General features: G+C 49.0%; 1 protein-coding gene across 5 annotated transcripts in view; it reads left to right on the top strand.

Moving 5' to 3' along the window:
- Positions 1-18,024, top strand: part of TNNT2 (troponin T2, cardiac type) — a 32,445-nt gene that overhangs the window by 5,944 nt on the left and 8,477 nt on the right. For 2 of the 5 annotated variants that reach the window (XM_019513805.1, XM_019513803.1), the window contains exons 2-15: positions 3,438-3,485; positions 4,255-4,265; positions 4,384-4,401; positions 5,337-5,366; positions 6,704-6,760; positions 8,533-8,565; positions 9,682-9,705; positions 10,472-10,496; positions 11,174-11,182; positions 13,238-13,298; positions 13,694-13,810; positions 14,458-14,535; positions 14,939-15,049; positions 16,934-17,043. In XM_019513805.1, coding sequence (XP_019369350.1) covers positions 3,448-3,485; positions 4,255-4,265; positions 4,384-4,401; positions 5,337-5,366; positions 6,704-6,760; positions 8,533-8,565; positions 9,682-9,705; positions 10,472-10,496; positions 11,174-11,182; positions 13,238-13,298; positions 13,694-13,810; positions 14,458-14,535; positions 14,939-15,049; positions 16,934-17,043 — 722 coding nt within the window. In that variant the 5' untranslated portion in view covers positions 3,438-3,447. The remainder of the gene's footprint in view (positions 1-3,437; positions 3,486-4,254; positions 4,266-4,383; positions 4,402-5,336; positions 5,367-6,703; positions 6,761-8,532; positions 8,566-9,681; positions 9,706-10,471; positions 10,497-11,173; positions 11,183-13,237; positions 13,299-13,693; positions 13,811-14,457; positions 14,536-14,938; positions 15,050-16,933; positions 17,044-18,024) is intronic. The other 3 variants (XM_019513804.1, XM_019513807.1, XM_019513806.1) reach the window with 3 other exon arrangements.

Below are 18,024 nucleotides of genomic sequence, written 5' to 3'. Positions count from 1 at the left end.
ATCCAGCCACACCACCACCACTGTGTCCAGGCCCTGCACCCTGCTACAGTCATTTCTGTCCATCAGGCATGGTAGTTTCCATGAGCACTGCACCACTAAAACTGCAGGGATACAATCAGCCACTTAATCTCAGACAGAATTTGAGGTGACGTGATTGTACATGTAGGCAATCAAGTGCTAACTGACCTCGCATTGGTGGACAGCAGATCAGTGCTAATAAATTGGGCCCTCCTAACAGACAGACCCAAAAGGGTCATATGAGCCATTAAATCACAGCTAAATTGGAGGATACCAGTGGTTTTCAAACTTCCTAAAGTGACAGAACCCTTTCATAGAACTTCTTCTGCCGTGCAACTCCTACCCCTATCCTAACAACTGACACGGAGCCAGGGGACCTGGCCCAGCAATGGTGGCACACCACCTCCTAGCCCACTCTGCCATTACCCCCAGTCTCTTTGCCAACCCCCTGATGACCCATCACAGAGCCCCCGGGCTCCAGGGAACACCGTTTGAAAACCACTGTTTCATACCAAATGCTTTATCCTGCTTTTATTTTTCTGTTTGTGTTCCAAGGACTTTCTTGACTATTTTCATACTTTGGAACCGCCCCATTAATTAAAGTTCTGTGCAAACATTGTAATCTATGGATAATACATTCTCTGCAGTGAGCTGTTATTTGATCTTGGTGATTTGCGCTTCTTGGATGTGCAGATATGTTTCAGTGCATTGGTTAGATGTATGGAACTCCTTAGAATCAAGTTTCTGGCACAGATGGTCCAAAATTTGCGTTCCTTAAATATTCATCAGTGTTGACCTACAGGTGCAGTTTGCTGAGACTCCTCCAGGAAATGGTGGGTTGGGATTTTGTGGCAAGTGAATACAAAAGGGGTGTCAATGAAGCTGGAAAGAATTTATTTAAAAGAAATGAACAGCATTTAGGGAATTAAATTTGCTCAACTCTCACTAAGATGGAGTCTTCGCTCTCCCCTGGTGAGAGAGATTGTACAGAGCTGGTTAATCTAGTAGTTGAAAGCTAGATTCAGGGGTGGGGGCAGGGCAGTTATGATGAGTTAAAGTTTCAGAGGCAGGACTTCAAGGTTAATTGGCTAATCTGCAAATGAGCACTTGGTCATTGGGCCCGGGGCATCAAAGGCAATGAGATATGACATGGGCCACATCACTCCTTTGTGTCTCATTAACTACAGAAATGATTTAATCATATTAGCCCAACAAGCTCTCAGGCTTGGCAGGGGTTTTGACTTGAGAGAAAATGTTTGGCTAAAGGATGAGGACATAAGAGCCATCTATACAAAGCTGAAGAATAGAAACACTAAGAAGTGGCAGGAAATATTATTGCCCGTCTAAGAGGGAACTGCAAATAACAGAATGGAGTCAGGAATTTCAAATTTAGTTTGAATGTTAGGAAAAGTTTCCTAGTGGCCACCTCTATTAGAATGTGTGATATAATTATGGCACGGTCTAAATACTAATGGGACTGACAGACTGGATGATAGGAAGACTGGCATACCTGGGTGTTGAGTTCCCATCTCCAAAGTCCCAAAGGGGGTGTTGGAGAATGCATCACTCTGAAGCCTTAAAATTGGTTTGGGTTAAGTCCTGAAAGATACACTGTGCTCCAGGAACCAACCATGCACTGAACTAAATGGTGTACTAGGCCCTTTCTCTCCTTGATGTGCGTGAATCTGAATTCATAAAGTTCTTTATAAGATTATTATAAAGCCTGTTCTATCTGGCACAAGCAAAAAATACCAAACACATGGAGCCAGCATCAGCTGTTACAAAACATCTGATAAGAGGTGATATATAGCAGAACTGATTTGGGAACAGGTGCTTCTGCACATGAAAGTTATTTGTAGAACTGCCTGAAACTTTCCTTGTGAAACCCAAGTTTCACTGAGTCTGAGGGTTTGATTCAAAACTGAGCTTCTGGCTAGACTAAGCAGCTGCTTCGACTTTTGGGAATGTTTCGGTGAGGCAAAGTCCTGAGAGGTAGACAGGATTCAGGAAATGGTGTTAGATGAGGCTCGCTAATGGAATCTGGTGTGAACCCAGCAGAAATGGAGGCTAGAGTAGAAATTCACTGTGGAGTTTATTTGACCATGAAACACCAAGTGGAAAGGATTCAGATGGACTTGCAGACAGTTTGATGGTGCACGGTGGTATCACCAGTATCCATTTCTAGCTGTTCTTCAGATTGTTAACTCTGGTGTAACCAGATGCTTGGTGAATCTAATATCAGCTGTGGACCTTTAGCCTGCAGTGCCTATACTGCTCACTTCCCCATCCCCACCTGCTGCTCTTTTCCTAGATGTTTCCTTATGCTGTATCGGTAGGCTTGGGTTGTCTCTCCTTTAGGTCCTCAGACTGACTTACATGCCATGGTGATCAATAGTTTCTGACTATGTTCAATAGTATTTTGAGCAAATATAAAGACCAGACAGAATAGAGGCCAGGTTACTGAAGAGATATCATACTCTAATGATAATAGTAATTTGCATTTCTATCCCACGTTTTGCTGGAGGAAATAATGAGCTAACTTTTGTAAGGTGCTTTATTGTCTCTATTTTATGGAAGTAGAAACTGAGGCAAAGAGGAGTTATGTGACTTGCCCAGGGTCACATAACAGGTCAGCAGCAGAGCCAGGAGTAGTGCCCAGGAGCACTGACTCTCAGTTCCCAGCACTGCCCACTGGCTGGGTGTACTAGGGTAGACAGGGCTGAGTCTAGAGACATCCCCCTCCCAGCCAGAAACTGCTAAAGTCTATGAGTCTTTGGAAAGTTAGGACATGAATTATTACAGAGATTTCATATATTTTGTGTCTGAATAGTTGTGGGTATAAGATTGCAGGAGGCTTGAGCAACTGGTGACTCTTAATAAGCCCAAGACAGGGAGTTAGGAGCCAAGATAAAGAAAAAGGACACATCAAGGGAACAGCTCAAATTCAGGGTAGGAATGGCAGGATTAACCCTGATGTTCCCTGCAATGACCAAGTCAATTCCATGGCATTTCTTTGACTCCACAGAAGACTAACTTTTGGTTAAGCAGAAGGGGCAGCCTTTAATACTAGAAACCTTAGGGCAGTAAAGTATTGCCCCACCCTCCACACAGCCGAGAAGTCTCCTAGCTGATCAGAGAAGTGGCTACAAACTGTCCACAGGGCCGGAGCTTAAAGTTATCAGTGCTGGGTGATGCTATTCCTAACCTCCTGACTCCTATTTAAAAAAAGCTTTGTTGTTGAGCCAGAGAAGGGGGAGGGTGGGCTCAGAAAACATTATCTCAGCACTGCTGGCATTCAGGCTGACTTCATCCTAGGGACACAGAAATTCTGTTCTTGTATCTCTGATGACGAAGGGCTGACTGGGAGGCCATTTTCTTACTGCAGCTTCTAACACTCGCTCTTAATTCCTTTCTGGCAGATCACAGAACATGTCCGATTCCAGAGGAATCACTGAAGAATATGAAGAGTAAGAGTCCTGTTTTCAAATGCCAGCCGTCTCACAGCTTCAATGCTGAGTGAAATGCTTTTTCTCTAAGCCCATGTTGTCCCATGCAGAGCCCGTTCTACTTATTACAGGGCCCTGTCAAGAATCACCAACCAGACTGAAGTCATTCTGGGGGAAAAGTCATGCTTACTTTAAACACAGTATTACAAAAGTGCCTAAAGGCCCCCTCTGAGATTAGAGAAGTGTTGTGCGTTGGGCTGTTCAGCCACACAGCCAGAAGCTCACTCCATGCACTGAAGGGTTTGCAGTGCAAATAAGCAAGAGAAGCAGAGTTGAAGAAGGGGAGGAATATTATCACTATGGTACAGGTGGGGGAGCTAAGGCCCAAAAAAGAGATCAAATGACTTACCCTAGGTCACACTGGGAATCAGTGACAGCTGTGAATTGAAAGGTGGATCTTCCCAGATGCAGTCCCTGCGGTCTGTCTCTCCTATGAAATGTAAAGCCTTGATTTCATTTGATTTTAAAGTTTTGATTTTGTGTCTCTCTTTACCAACACTTAGGCCCTAGTGGTAGATATAGGTCAAACCCTACAGAACTGGGGAAAGTTTGGACCTGGATTCAGATGTGGTCCATCCTATCTCTGCTGTCCTATAGCAATAGGGGCAAAAATGTCTCAATGAGGGAGACTGAGTTAGCTGTGGGAGGACTAATGCACCAATGAGTGACACAGCATGTCAGGGCGTAGCCAGTCATTCTGATTTGATGGGTTTTTTGTTCTGCCTTGCAGGGAGCAAGAAGGTAAGGTGATCTGGAGCCTCTTCACTCCCATCAGGACAGATCGAACCTTTAAAATGGTCAGTGAAATCTCAATAACCTGTTTATGTCTCTCTTCCCCTCCCGCTTTCTTTTTCTACAGAGGACTATATTGAGGAAGGTAGGTCTTTCACTGCTGGTTGGAGGGACAGGAGGACTATCACTTCATTATATACTTTGGCTTAGAGAAATGCTTTCATTTTCTTTTTGTTGAGTGACTTAGGGTGGGTGAACTATTCCTTAAGCGCAGATGGAGAAGGATGCATAAATACTGTAGAGAAAGGACCTGTGATTATTCTTTCCATTTTCAAGCAGATTTATTTCAGCTGATGTTTGGCTGAGGTAAAACTTGTCCCTGTGTGAAGGTGGTACAATATACACTGGCCATTTGTGTCCTAGTTCAGCCCTCCAACATTGAACAGTATTATCTAAAGTCTTAGGGAGTTTACATATGGCCTTCACTTTATTGATTATTGCTCACGGAGACAGGCAAGAGCTAAATTCTCCAATCTGAGCACTAGGGGAAAAAATCAGGATTCCAAGCTTTTCCAGCTCGTGTCTGTCTGCAGTACCGAGGCCAACATGATAACTAAATGGAGGCTGGAGTTGTGACTGATTTGTCTGAACGACAGTCCAGCATGAACCTGCTGCTGCTTCAGAATAATGAAGAAACTAAAAACGGGTGCATCTTGTAGATTTTTCTGCAATTGCTGGAGGGCATGTGACTGACAGTATGTGTGGAAGTGTGAGTACATGTGCATGCCTATACTTACGTGAGCAGAGATGCATAGGTTTGTGTGGGCACACGTGTGCGAGTGTGCGTATGCAAAGTGAATTATGGTAGAAAAAGCTTTATTCCTCTATGACTTCATTGACATCTGGGCTACACCTGCATGGCAGAATATGATAAGCACTAAGAAACCTAGAGAATACAGAACCGTGAAACAAATCAATGAAATACCAGTCGTCTTCTTAGAGGACGCTTTAGCTAGATTCTTTACAGCTTCAAGATATTTAACTTTTTTCACTATTCCTTTCACGTTTCCCACGTTTAAGAAGAGGAAGAATGGATAGAGGAGGAAGACGGTAGTAATTTTTTTTTTTTAAATCTCATTTCTCTACTGCTTGCCAACATTGTACATAAGGAATGTCCATGGGTTGACTTATACGCCTACATGCTTCTATCTCCCGTCATTTGGAATGTGACCTCTCTCTTATCCCCATCGCTCCTCTGTTGTTCCTTGTTGTATCGTCTCCTCTCCCTCTTTCAGTCCTGCTTGATATGCCTTGTGAATCCATTCTGGTCTCCTGTGTTTAACTCTCATCCCATTGCCAAATTCATCTAGTATTTGCTTCCTTCATTGTGTTTCTTTTACTCTTCTCCTGGGGCTGCCAGTCCTTCATGTCCCTTCAAGGAGCCACTGACCCCAGTAGCCCTTGCTCTTGCATGGTACCAGAGTACTCTTGTTGCAGTGCTGCTTCCTCCAGTGGAAAGATATTACAGTACTATAAATAGAGAGCAAGATAAGATTGTCGAATTAATGGCTGAAGGCCACCACTTTTAGTGCCCACTGGTATCTCTTCATTTGACTGAGGACAGCAGAGGAGAGCAATGAAATTGTCCCCTTCCCTGCCCCCACATGTTTCCTTCATGTGTTGTTCTTTCCTGCCTTGAGGAGTGATGAACCTAGACTCAGCTGGCCCTGTGGTAGCCATGACAGGCCCCTGGAAATGCTGTTGGGGCATCCCATGATAGCACGTGGCCACTCCTATTCATGTTGGAAATCTGACATGGATAGAATCATGCAAATGAGGGATAAAAATGCGAACCATGGATTTGGGGTAGAGGTTTAGGGGAAGGTCTTGTGTACCTGAACCAGGGCTGTCCAGCTTCTGAGCAGCTGGGGGCTGCATACCATTCCACTTGCAGGCCCCTGGCTGCCAACTTCATGAGCCTCATGCAGTAGGGGTCACACTCCATGGGGGCTCCCTGGGACCCCTCCGTGTGAGCAGCTCAAGTCCCCCTGCCACACTGTACAGGCAGCATGAGCCTCCACACCTCATCTAATGCCATGCAGGCAGTGGGTTTGCTGGGCCCCGTCCCAAGATGCTGCCCTGCCCCAGAAACCCCAGCTGCCACAGCAGCAGAAGTAGTGAGTGGAGTGGCGGCTGGACAGGAGCCTGGTGGGGAGGAGAGGGGACACATTAGACCCTCATGGGCTGGATGCAGACTGCAAGCCATCAGTTGGACAACCCTGATCTGAACCATTACCAGTCCGTCTTCCATGGCCCCACTGCCTTTCCCTTGCCCCTGTCTCTTGTCTCTGTCACTCCCATGGTCAGCTCCCTAGGATGGGTTGCATGATATTAGCTAGCCTTTGGGAGCCTCAGTTGCTCATCTCATCCTGCACATTGTTCTGCAGAACAAGAAGAGCAAATAGAGGAGGTGGAAGAGGAGGCTGAGGAAACCAGGGCTGAAGGTATGTGGTGGAGCTGCTGAAAGACTGCTCTCTGCCCAGCTGGCTCTGGCTGGCTGCAATGTTCAATGGTTTGACTGATCTCTGGGCTGTTTTCAGAGCTCATCTCTGGTTCCAATCTCTGGGTGTTTAAGATCTCTGGCCATCAACCCATTCCCTTGGGTTCTGGGCCAATACTATGTCCCAGTTCTGCTCACCCTCATATGTGTAGCAAACAGTGCATTGATGTTAAAGACTGAGCTGCACCCACAGCCAACTTGTAAGCAGTGAGAGTTGAGGGTGGTTGCTGTAAGCACTTTGCAGGATTGAGCATATTTAAAACAAACAGAATACTGTAGCTGACATCAAAGAGGAGACTTTTGCCACTGTGCTATTTCTGGTCTGATAACTGAGAGAAATGAAGCCCTTACTCTGCCATTCCCTAACCATTGGGTGTGTCTACACAAGCGCATTTAATGCACATTAGCCTAATTTAAGGTGCATTAAGAGTGTGTGTCTACATGTACACACCCTTAATGCGCCTTCAAAATGGTGATTTTAGGCTATTTGAGCCTAAATTGGAACCTGCATAAAACAGGTATTAAAAGTATGCACAAATAGCTAAGTCGCATTTGCGAATGTGTGGATGCACTAATGCACATTAACGCAGTATGTGTCCATTGACTTGGGACTAACTTTAGGTCCGCACACACACATTAATACACCTTAGCATGTGCATGTGTAGACATGTGCCTAAATTGCCTTAATGCGCATTAGGCTAATGTGAATTAAATTTAGGCACATGTCAAACCATGTGTAGACACGCCCACTGGTAGCTTGGATTAGGGAGGTCTTACTGCCTTGTACAAGTGTGCAGCTCAAGTCATGTTCCTACCCATGGGTTTCCCCAGTGCACCACTTGACAGGGAGCCTTGGGAGGATTTGTGCATCAGAGATGCTCCCAGCGTCTAGTGGCTCCCCAGCTACCTGCTTCTACTGGGCAAGGAGGAATGGGCTGAATCAGCCCTTTCCAAGAAAAGACAAACTCCCCCAGGGTACAGCCTAGGTTCTCACTATTCCTGTCACTTTGTGCACCTATTAGTTTGTGCAATGGTGACCAGACTGGTCAGCTCCAGGGACTAACCGAGCTAAAAGCAGGAAACTCTCCAGCTTGAGCTAGAGAGCCAGTCAGTCAAGCTGGGGCTGTACCAATAGTACAATGCTCAAGCCAGTGGAGTAGGTGTTTTATGAGGGCTAGATCTGAGGTCAGGGTTTCCTTAGCGTGGCTGTGCTTGAGTGTGAAATTCTTCATATCTCCAATGCCCTGAGCAGAATACTGGTGTTAAGAGCCAAGGCAACTCAGTGCCAAGCAGTGTGAAAAGCTCTCTGCCTTTAGATTCGGGGGGCGACACTACGTTATCTCTGTCCCAGCACAAAACCAACCATCTACACTTAAAATAAGACAAATAAGAAAAGAGAGTTGGCATCTTTCCAGCACTCAAAGGCCTGAGACTTTCCTCAGCATGTTCATTTCCAGACTTAAAGCTAAAGTATAATGTCTGTGCCAAAGATTAAAAACCGTCAGGCCCCTCTGAAGCTGGCCAAAGCACCAGGTCTCCCCCTGAGGTGGTACAGAGCTGCCTTCATGAGGATTCCTCAGTAGCAAAATCTCAGCAATGCAAGCACACTCCACAGTGGCTATGAGAAGCATGCTAGGAATACCACAGGGCCCTTGCTGGGGGAATGTGCTTCTGTGCGAGTCTCTGATTGAATTCTCCTTTCTGCTTTTAAAATAGAACATGAAGATGAAGCTAAGGAAGCAGAAGAAGGTAAAGCAAGTGGGAGAATAGGAGTATTTTCCTCTTGGCCTGCATGGTCCCTGTTTCACTCCACTTAGGCAAACATGATTCATACCACTTAGATTTTCAGGGTTAAATTTAACTGCTGCTACTCGCACAGTTTCTGACCTATGTGGTGCGAGACGCTCAACCTTTGCCCCCCTGTGCAGCACCCTTCCCCGCATGCACATGGAGAGAGCCAGCATGTGGCATATAGCCCATTGGCACTACAGAGATACTTTTGTGCTGTCCAAGGAGGAATTCACTCAAATGAAGAGAGGAGAAATTCTTCTGCTTTCAGAGTTCAGGTGCTAGCAAGGCAAAGGAAAAACTGGTCTGAGGTACAGAAGCCCTTGGAAGGAGCCAGGTCTTATTCTGGTGGGAATCTGGAGGGTCTAATTGAAGCCCCACTGAAAGGCATGGTTTCATCCCACATCCAATTTTCAGGTCTGTCTTTAGGGTGCGGCTGCCCTCAGTGCTCAAAGGAAAATGCAAGGACCAAAAAAACCGCCCTGCAAACCACTACATGCTCCCTGCAAGATGATGGAGCATTCCCAGCCATGTCAGAGAAGATGAGGGATGCAGTGTTGGGCCCCAAGATGTCACATGAAGGATGTGTTGTCATAAGCCTCTGCAAAGCCCAAGGATTGAGATCCCTGTGGCTCTGTTGCCTTGCCTAGAAGGAAGCGCATGTAGTAACTGTCTTAGCTCCATTTGTAGATTGCTATATTGAAGCTTATGACCCCAACCTTTTGCCCCACCCTCCTACCATCGCCCGCAATACTCTTAGAGCATGGAAGCTGAAATGGGACAGGTACAGAAGCATGATATATGTGCCGAACAAACTCCCACAGGCCCTTCAGGGGTCACCTGATAAAGCACTTTTTGCTCAGCATTGAGACCTAAGGTATCCCAAAGACCCAAAGTGGAGGCACTTAAAATAATCTGGGGAAAAACAGGCATCCAAGCTGACTCACCCTACAAGAGAGGCTGACACCAAGGTAGCTTCCCATGCAGAACGGAAACATGTGTTGGGACTGGCATTGGTCAGCCACAAAGGTGCAGCTAGGGCAGGTGGCCAGGACCTAATATTTTGTGTTCCTACAGGTGGAGAGCAGGAGCCTGGGGAAGGTAATGTACTGTCCTGCCCGGTGCCCCAGGAGGCTAGGGGAAGGAGTGAGACATCATCCATGTTCACAAAAGGCAGGGGCAGGAGTATGAGGGGCTATAAATGCTCCCTGTCACTGAGGTGCCTGAACTTTTTCCTGGGTCCCATGAGCCAAGTGCCGTCACTGTAGTGCTACAGAGAGGATGGCCCACTGGCTACCACATCCATTCAGGTGCTTTCACTCTGGCAAACCAAGCAGTTGGACTGGAGTTGCAAGCCCCAACCTCCTGTTAGGTTAGGTGTTCTTTACCAGGTCTTAACCAGCAAACCTGCTGTGTTCCCTGCTAGTGCCATCACCTGTGCTGGCTTATGGAAGGGATGCACTTCCCCCGTGCTCCTGCACTACATGATTGTATGCACAACCCACACTAGCTGGGCAAAGGGTGGGATAGCAAGGAGACACTGCTCCAGCCAGCTCCGATCCTAATACAGGCAGTAGGAAAAGAGTCCGACCCGACCTCCAGGATCTGAAGAGTGCAGGTGGAATTGGAACTGGGGCCTGAATTTGGCAGCCTGGGCCCATCTATTGTCTTAAGTTGATGGTCTGATGCCTCATTAGATGACTTCTTGCAGTAGGCTTAGCTGCAGCTCTCCAGGAGCTGCAAGTTGCTGTACAAGAGGGAGCAAGGACAACTTGAAGCACTGTCCCCTCCCCAGCATTCAAATCCAGGTGGGAGACAAAGATCTCTGTGCCACTAACTGTGTTTCTCTTTTGTTCCCACGGAGCAGCAGAGGAGGCAAAACCAAGGCCCAAGTAAGTGGAACTGCATTTTGTCTAGCAGGATGGGTGGGATGCCTGGAACTGGGTTTCTCTGCTACAGAGCAAGGCTCTGTGCAGTGAAATCAGTGCAACATAGTGTATGTAGACTTCGGGCATAGCAAAGGGGTTGAGGAGCGGGGCTAGAAAACTATAGAAAAGGAACGTGGAAGAGAAGCAGGTAGCTTGAGATTTTGCAGGGGGGAGGGGAGAAACAGAAAAAGAAGAGGGGGGAGAAAGGAAACTAAAGAAAGAGAACAGGAGCAGGAAGGCCAAATCCGGGACTGGAGCCTCAGGGGCATCAAGCATGCTTGTTGGCACAGCTGAAGCCTCCCTGCTGGCTGCGGCGCTTGGAAAGCATCTGCGCATTCCTGGTGCAATCGGAGCCTCCTGCACATTCCTCAGTGCAGCCAGAGCACTGGCATCCTCTTGGAGCCATCTGAGCATCTCTCATGAGACAGCTGTCTGCCTGGATCCTCCCACACAGGCAGGAACATGGATGGGAACATCCTATGAACCTCTGGGAGTCCTGGCAGATAGAAGGAGCAAGTGAAGACGGGGTTCTGCGGGCCCACGGGAAGGCCACGTCCTTCTAAACCTTCTCCTGTTCTTTCCTCTCCTCCCCTCCCACTCCCTGTCCCTGTACCCCATCACTTGGCCACAACCTTACCTAGTGTCTCCAGGTAGGCTCAGCTTTCTAAGCTCTTCTGGTAATACTGCTCCATAACCATGGCTGGGGTGTGCACTGACTTGCGGTAGAGGCACATGCACTATGCTTTGCTGACTGTTGCAGGAAAGAGGCTGCTGCTGCGCTTGGGGCAGGGGCAATGTTCTCATTTCAGAGGGGTTCAGCAGAACAAAAGGGTTTTGGATGGAAACACAAGCAGTAGGAATGGGAATACTCAGGTCCATCAGAATCTCTTCTCGCGTGGGCAGGCTCTAAGGAGATGGGTCTGAACAAAAATGCCTTTCCATAAGGACCTGCAGCAGCCTGCAGCCATTGTAAGGATTGTGCAGTTCTGAGCCTCCTGCAAAAGCACTCTGTCTTTCTGATGTGGGCATCTTAATGCATGAGACAACATGGTCTAGTAGCCAGGGGGCTTAGCTGAAAGCCAGAATACTTGGTGGTCTTTAGTCCCAGCTGTGCTACCTATCTGTTCCAGACAAACGGCTCCTTTCCTTGTGCTTCTGTTTCTATTATATGTAGGACAATATTACCTCCCTTCCATGGAGAGTCCTGCAGTCCAGATCTGGCCCAGGGGACCAAACCAGTGTGACAGCCCTGCTGTATAGGATAGGGACACGTGCTGACTGGAGCTTCCAAATATTGTGTTGGAGCGTGCTGTTAAGATTCCCATATTTGTAACTTGGTGCCAGTATGCCTCCTCCAGAGCTAAAGAGGGAGATGTTTGCCTCCAAAACCTTTTATTGCTTTTTTTTTTTTTTTTTTTGAAGGAACTGGCCTAGTAAAGTCTCTGCCAAAACCCTCAGGACAGATATAATACCAATGCTCGTTAACAGCTTATGCTCATCTCAGTTGACCACAGCATGGTCCCCTCATGTTTCCTTTGAAAGGCTGCATCTGTTTTCTAGACTTGTGAGGCCCTGCCCTTAGCTGTGCCCTGGGAACTCCTGTCATTGTACCTGTCATGTGCACACACCTGACTTGGCCCTGTGCAGAGCTGTGGGTAGGAGCCTGAGACAGCCCTGGAAAAACCATGCCTCCAGAGAATTGCAGCACCTGTGCTTTTCTCTGTCTTGTCCATAGGGGGAATTTTGCCCATAGTTAAATTGCAGCCCCACCTTCCCTGCCTATATTTCACTGAGGCCATGAAGGCATGGACACTGGGGAGCTAAGCAGCACTGGGGACTAGCAAGAGGACACAGAGCCATTTACTTCTGAGTGGAGGGCTCCAAGCCAGCCCCATTTGGTTGTGATTTGAGGTTCCTCCTGCCCTTTGGTGGCCCCGGAGGAATGAAGTGGGGAACCTCATTGGCCTTGAAAAATGTGGCTAAAATATAAAATCCAACCCACAACCACTATTGCACCCTAGCTGGCAGCCTCAAGCACGTATCCTCCTGTGCTGAGAACTGGTACAAGCCCTCTGTGTGACAGGGGCTTGATGAGCTTTTTGGTCAGATTTTTTAACTGGCTAAAAGCTTCAACACTTTTCCCTGTGTAAGGCCAAATTCTTTCTCGCTGATTGTTGCGGGATTACAGTCCATAAATCCCTGATATTTCTCTAAAATCCCAATCCGTGAGGCATCCAGACCCCCAGACACCTGACAACGCTAGGAAGCTAATAGGCAATGAAACCCCCAAACACACAAATGAATTCACATATACAGACTAGTGTCTCCTGTAGCGCTCCATAGTGGTGTACTGTCTGGATGTCAGATCAACCCCAAACAAGTTTCTCCCAGCTAGAGTTGGAAAAGGGACGCATAGGGCACACTTATCCAGCTGTGATGAGGTTATGGCCCTGAACACGCGATTAAAGTTTCCCAGAACCGTCAGCAGAGAGAGGCAATTAGTCATGTTCATCCAAAGTCAGGCAGGCAAAACGCATGAACCCTGAGAAAGAATTTAAACATTGGTATGGAAGAAAGTGAGGCTCCTAAATAAAAGTGTGCTGAGTCAAGTTGCCCGAAAGGTCACCAGCCATCCCCAGTCCCTGTACCGCAGCATTTAGACTGGCCTAGGCTTGCCCCCCTTATTCTTCTGTCTTCATTTCTAGACTGTTCATGACAAACCTGGTGCCCCCCAAGATCCCAGATGGGGAGAAAGTGGACTTTGATGTGAGTAGTGGATGTCTAACGAGTCCCAGACTGCTCTGTGGGTCAGTAGTGGCATTCAGTGCGGTGGCCAGCAGGTTGGCACTAGATTTAATTGCACATGCCCATGAAGGGATGCAAATACAGAAGAGAGTAGTCTACAAGCTCTCTTGGGGTCCTTTCCCTCCATCCCTCTGAGTATTTACCCAGCCCACTTCGCACTGCTATAGCTGCCAATACCTCTTGGTATTTACCCAGTACATGCAGGTCCATGTCTGCCATCTCTCCCTGGGCATATAGCCAGCACTGCCTGCTGGCTCATCGTCTTGTCCTGGGGTTGACCTGGCCCCACAGTGCTCAGGTTGCTGTGGATCCCAGAGGGGGTGGCAATATCTGACTGAGCTCCACGTACCATGCAGGACATTCACCGCAAACGCATGGAGAAGGACCTGAATGAACTGCAGGCCCTGATTGAAGCTCATTTTGAGAACCGGAAGAAGGAAGAGGAGGAGCTGATCTTCCTCAAGGACAGAATCGTAAGGCTGGAGCTCTTGGTCGTCCACCCCCCGCACCACCCCTGCCTCCCCCAATGAAGGGACATTATTCTCCCGACAAAGGCACTAGAAGCAGGATTGGGCCTTAATAATGTTGGAAGTTGAAAGCTGAAGCAGACCCAGCTTCCTGGGAGACAGGGAGCCAATGTCAGAGTGAGGTGTATCTGGAGCCCAGAATTGAGAAAATCCCACCTGGAAGAATTGTCTCACTAGCAGGGTAGTAAAACACTGGACCAGCTTACCCAGACAGGAGGTGGAAGCTGCACCCTTGGAGATTTTCAAAACCTGGCTAGACAAAGCCTTGGTTGGGATGATCTAGTTGGGGCTGGTCCTACTTTGAGCAGGGGTTGGACTAGATATGACCTCCTGAGGTCCCTTCCAGCCCTAACTTTCTATGGGTCTATAGTCCCGATTATTTGGACCCCAGGTAGTGGGCTGTTCCCGCACTCACCCCCCAGCTGCATCTGGTCAGGATGTTCATGCAGGGGGCACTGGTAATGCAGTACTGTGTTGACCCAGAAAACAGCTTGTTTGGCCCAGGCTGCACCCCAGGCATTTGCAGCCAGGAAAGCGCTTGCAGCAGGCTCCCTTGGGTGTCTTTATTCTGATGCCTTGCTCTTCCCACCCAGGAGCAGCGGCGAGCGGAGCGGGCTGAGCAGCAGCGGATCCGCAGTGAACGGGAGAAGGAGCGCCAGGCCCGTGTGGCTGTGAGTGTCCTGTCTCCCAGCCCCCTACCATATCCCAACAGGGGAGCTGGGCTCGGGTTAAGGCTGGGATTCTTCCCAACAGGATTAGATTATGTTATTACTTCTCAAATTATAGTGACTCCCTTTCTAGATGGGGGAGGTTAGAGCCCATAGGTGATGCTCCTAGATGGTGGAGCCCAAAGGTAGTGCACACCCAGGCACTGGCCAGCCATGGCATAGGGAAGCCCGACAGTCTATCGTGGCCCTTTTGCCAGGCTGCAGCTTTCGGCTATGCTGCTTGCAGCTAAGGAGGGTCAGGGTGGGTTAGTGTTCAAATAAACCTTCAGGGGCCAGGGTAGCAGTGAGTTCCCTCTCCTCCTCCAGCTTTTCTCCAGACACTCTAATTCTGGTTCCACTCTGGCAGGAAGAGAAAGCTCGCAAAGAGGAAGAGGAGGCCAGGAAGAAGGCTGAGGAGGACGCCAGGAAGAAGAAGGCTTTCTCCAACATGCTGCATTTTGGGGGCTACCTGCAGAAGGTAAATGGCTGTGAGGGCCTCGTGGGAGCTGCTAACATCCCCGGAGAAATGGGCCCCGCAGCTGTGTAGACATCACTTGCTGACTAGGCTTTAAGCTCATTGCTGCAGCATCTCACATAACATGGAGCAGCATCGCCTGCTCTCCCAACTCCCTAAGCAGTACTGGCCTGTTACGGGCCTTTCTTGCTCCCATCCCCAGGCTCTGGCTGAAGACCTCCCACATACAGTGCAGCATGGCCTGTAGGCAAGGCCCTAGGTCTTTCTTTCAGTTTTGTTCAGTGACGTTACTGTCTGAGCAAAGGGTCTGTCTCCTTTGTGGTTTATCAAGTGCCTTTTTGCCATTGTGTAGTGCACTGATTCCTAGGATTACCATATTTTTAGTTTTAAAAATGGACATCTGTGGGGAAGAAGGGTAATATGATTGGGGGGGCAGTGATATGTCCGTGCCCTGCCCCTGCCCCTCACTCCCAAGGCAGATCCCCCCCAGCCCTGCTGCTGCCCTTCAATCCCGACCCACAGTACCCTGCCCTCCAGACCATGCTGGTGCCCCTCATTCCCAAGCCACAACTCCCCCATCCCTGCTGATACCCCTCACTCCTGACCTGCAGGCCCCTGGTGCTGCCAGCTCCCTGGCATTGCCCAGCACCCCTGACCCACAGTCCTCAGCCCCCCCTGCTGCCCCTTACTCCCAAACCACAGCCCCCCTTCCCAGCCCTGCCAGTGCCCCTCATTCCTGATTTACAGCCCCCTGCTTCCTCCAGCCCTGCAGCATCTCCCAGCTGCCCTGCCCCTGCAAGCACAGGCACCAGCCCTGGTGCTGCCAGCCCATGCCCCCATAGAGTTACCTGCATCCAGGTGCCAGGGCTGGTCCCACCACCCTGCCTAGCTGCATGCTAGCCAAGTGCCTGTGCACGTGCAGAGCACGTGGTGCCCCCTGTCTCCAGTTGCACTCCCCCCACTCTCCCCAGCCCCCAAGTAGCTCCTTGTAAGCTGGGAAGTGCTGGGAAAAACTTCAGTGCAGAGCAGACCAAAATCCTGGACATTTGTTGATATTTAAAAAAAAAGCCTGGATGGAGATGGGAGGACCCCACATGTCTGGGAAAACCCAAGACGTATGATAACCCTAGTGATTCCCAACCAGTGTGTTGTGGCACCCTGAGGTGCCTTGAGACCTTTTCAAGGGTGCCACGGGGTGCCATGCCATGTTAGCACTGTTAGGTGTGCAAACAAGATTCACAAGATAAACCCAGAGATTTCAAATAGCAGTTCATTGTTTTAAAAACGTTCTGACCCGCAGTGGTCTTTCTGAGTTTCTTGCAACAGAAGAATTGCTCTATTCTTTTTCTGTAGTCAAAAAACAAGTGAAAACGAAGAACTTACATTTCCCAAGAGCTGCTTTGAGTCTAATTAAGGGTGTCTTGAGGCTAAAAATGTTGAGAACCACTGGTTTCAAGGGAGACAAACCATTCTTATTGGTATTTTACCACCATAACGACCCCACCTCGGCTATGGGCCTGCGTGCTGGGTAGTGCCCAGTCATACACAAGGAGAATCAATCATTGCCCAAAAAGTTCACAGCCAAGAGGAACACGGGTACAGAAAAGAAGAATGGCCATGCTCAGGATCACACAGCAGATCCCTGGCAGAGCTGGGCATAGAAGCCAGGCCTGCTTAGTCCCAGCTCTTAGACCAGGCTTATAGCACAGGGGCATCTGGGACCAGGCTGGTGGAGCAAGGCAGATGTGGGTGAGAGACTCTCCATCCAGCTAGGCATCCCTTTACAACCTCCCTGTCCCCAGGCCTGTTGGGGCTCACTGGGGGAGGAGAGCCAGCGCCGGGTGGAGGTAACTCTGTCTGACTCTGACTCACTGGTGGTGACTTCAGACAGAGAAGAAGAGTGGGAAGAAGCAAACAGAGCGGGAGAAGAAGAAGAAGATCCTCAGTGAACGGCGCAAACCTCTGAACATCGATCATCTCAGTGAAGACAAGCTGAGGTATGAGTGGGGCCAGGGAGCTGGGGGAGAGGGCGACCCCACTTCTCCTACAGACTAAAAGTGATGTGGGGGCATTTGTCTGAGCCACAAGCCCTTTGTCTCACTACCTCCTGGCCCCTGTCACTCCCCAACTCCTTGCTTAAACTCTCTTGCCCAGGCTGCTCCTCCTCCAACACCTTTCTTTGTGTGAGGATCTCATGCTACCAGAGTTAGCCCTGACTGCCCAGCTGACCCATCTGAGGGTGGCCATCATAGAGGACATTCTGTTTTTCTGCTACTCTGTCATCTGTCTTCTATTGATATGAAACCCAATGCCTTTATGCCCTCTATTTTTCTCTTGAAGAGAAAAATAGAGGGCATAAAGGCATCCGGTTTCGTATCAGTAGAGGACAGAGGACAACTGGACTGTCCTCCATGATGCCCACCCTACCCATCTGTGATGTTGAGCATGAAATGGTTGTGCTGATGCAGGGGATGTCCTGGAGCTGGGGCTGGAGAGGCACTGGGAGTGCAGGGTTGTAATGCAGTATTGACAGTGTTTTATTTGTGGTGCAAATGCACTAAGCGCCACCCTGGCCCTCACCTCCAGGCCCTCTGGTCTCCCGGTGGAACCTACCATGGCTGCCCATATCCCATGCCAGGATTTTCAGTTGGGATGTTTCCCATGAGAAGCAGCAACACAAGGGTTCAGCATGGGAGCCTAAGGGGCACTCCAGTTGGCTGTGTAGAGCAGGCATTGCAGGTCTTGCCTAGGCAGCACAGCACCTTTTTTCCCATGCCAGAATATTACACAAGCGTGGCTTGATGTACTACATGGGCCTAAAAAATCAACTAGTCCTGCTGTGGCGCAAATGAAGCATAGGACTGGGCATTGTTCAAGTCCACCCCCAGCAGGCCCCAGTCTAAAGAGAGCCCCATCTCCTGAGGACTTGGGGATCAGGGAACTGGGTGCAGTTCAGGAAATCACATGGCTCTCGCCAG

The sequence above is a fragment of the Gavialis gangeticus genome, unplaced genomic scaffold (assembly GCF_001723915.1).
Source record: "Gavialis gangeticus isolate Ggan-Ray unplaced genomic scaffold, GavGan_comp1, whole genome shotgun sequence".
Taxonomy (NCBI): domain Eukaryota; kingdom Metazoa; phylum Chordata; order Crocodylia; family Gavialidae; genus Gavialis; species Gavialis gangeticus.
This window is presented reverse-complemented; position numbering and strand designations above follow the sequence as displayed.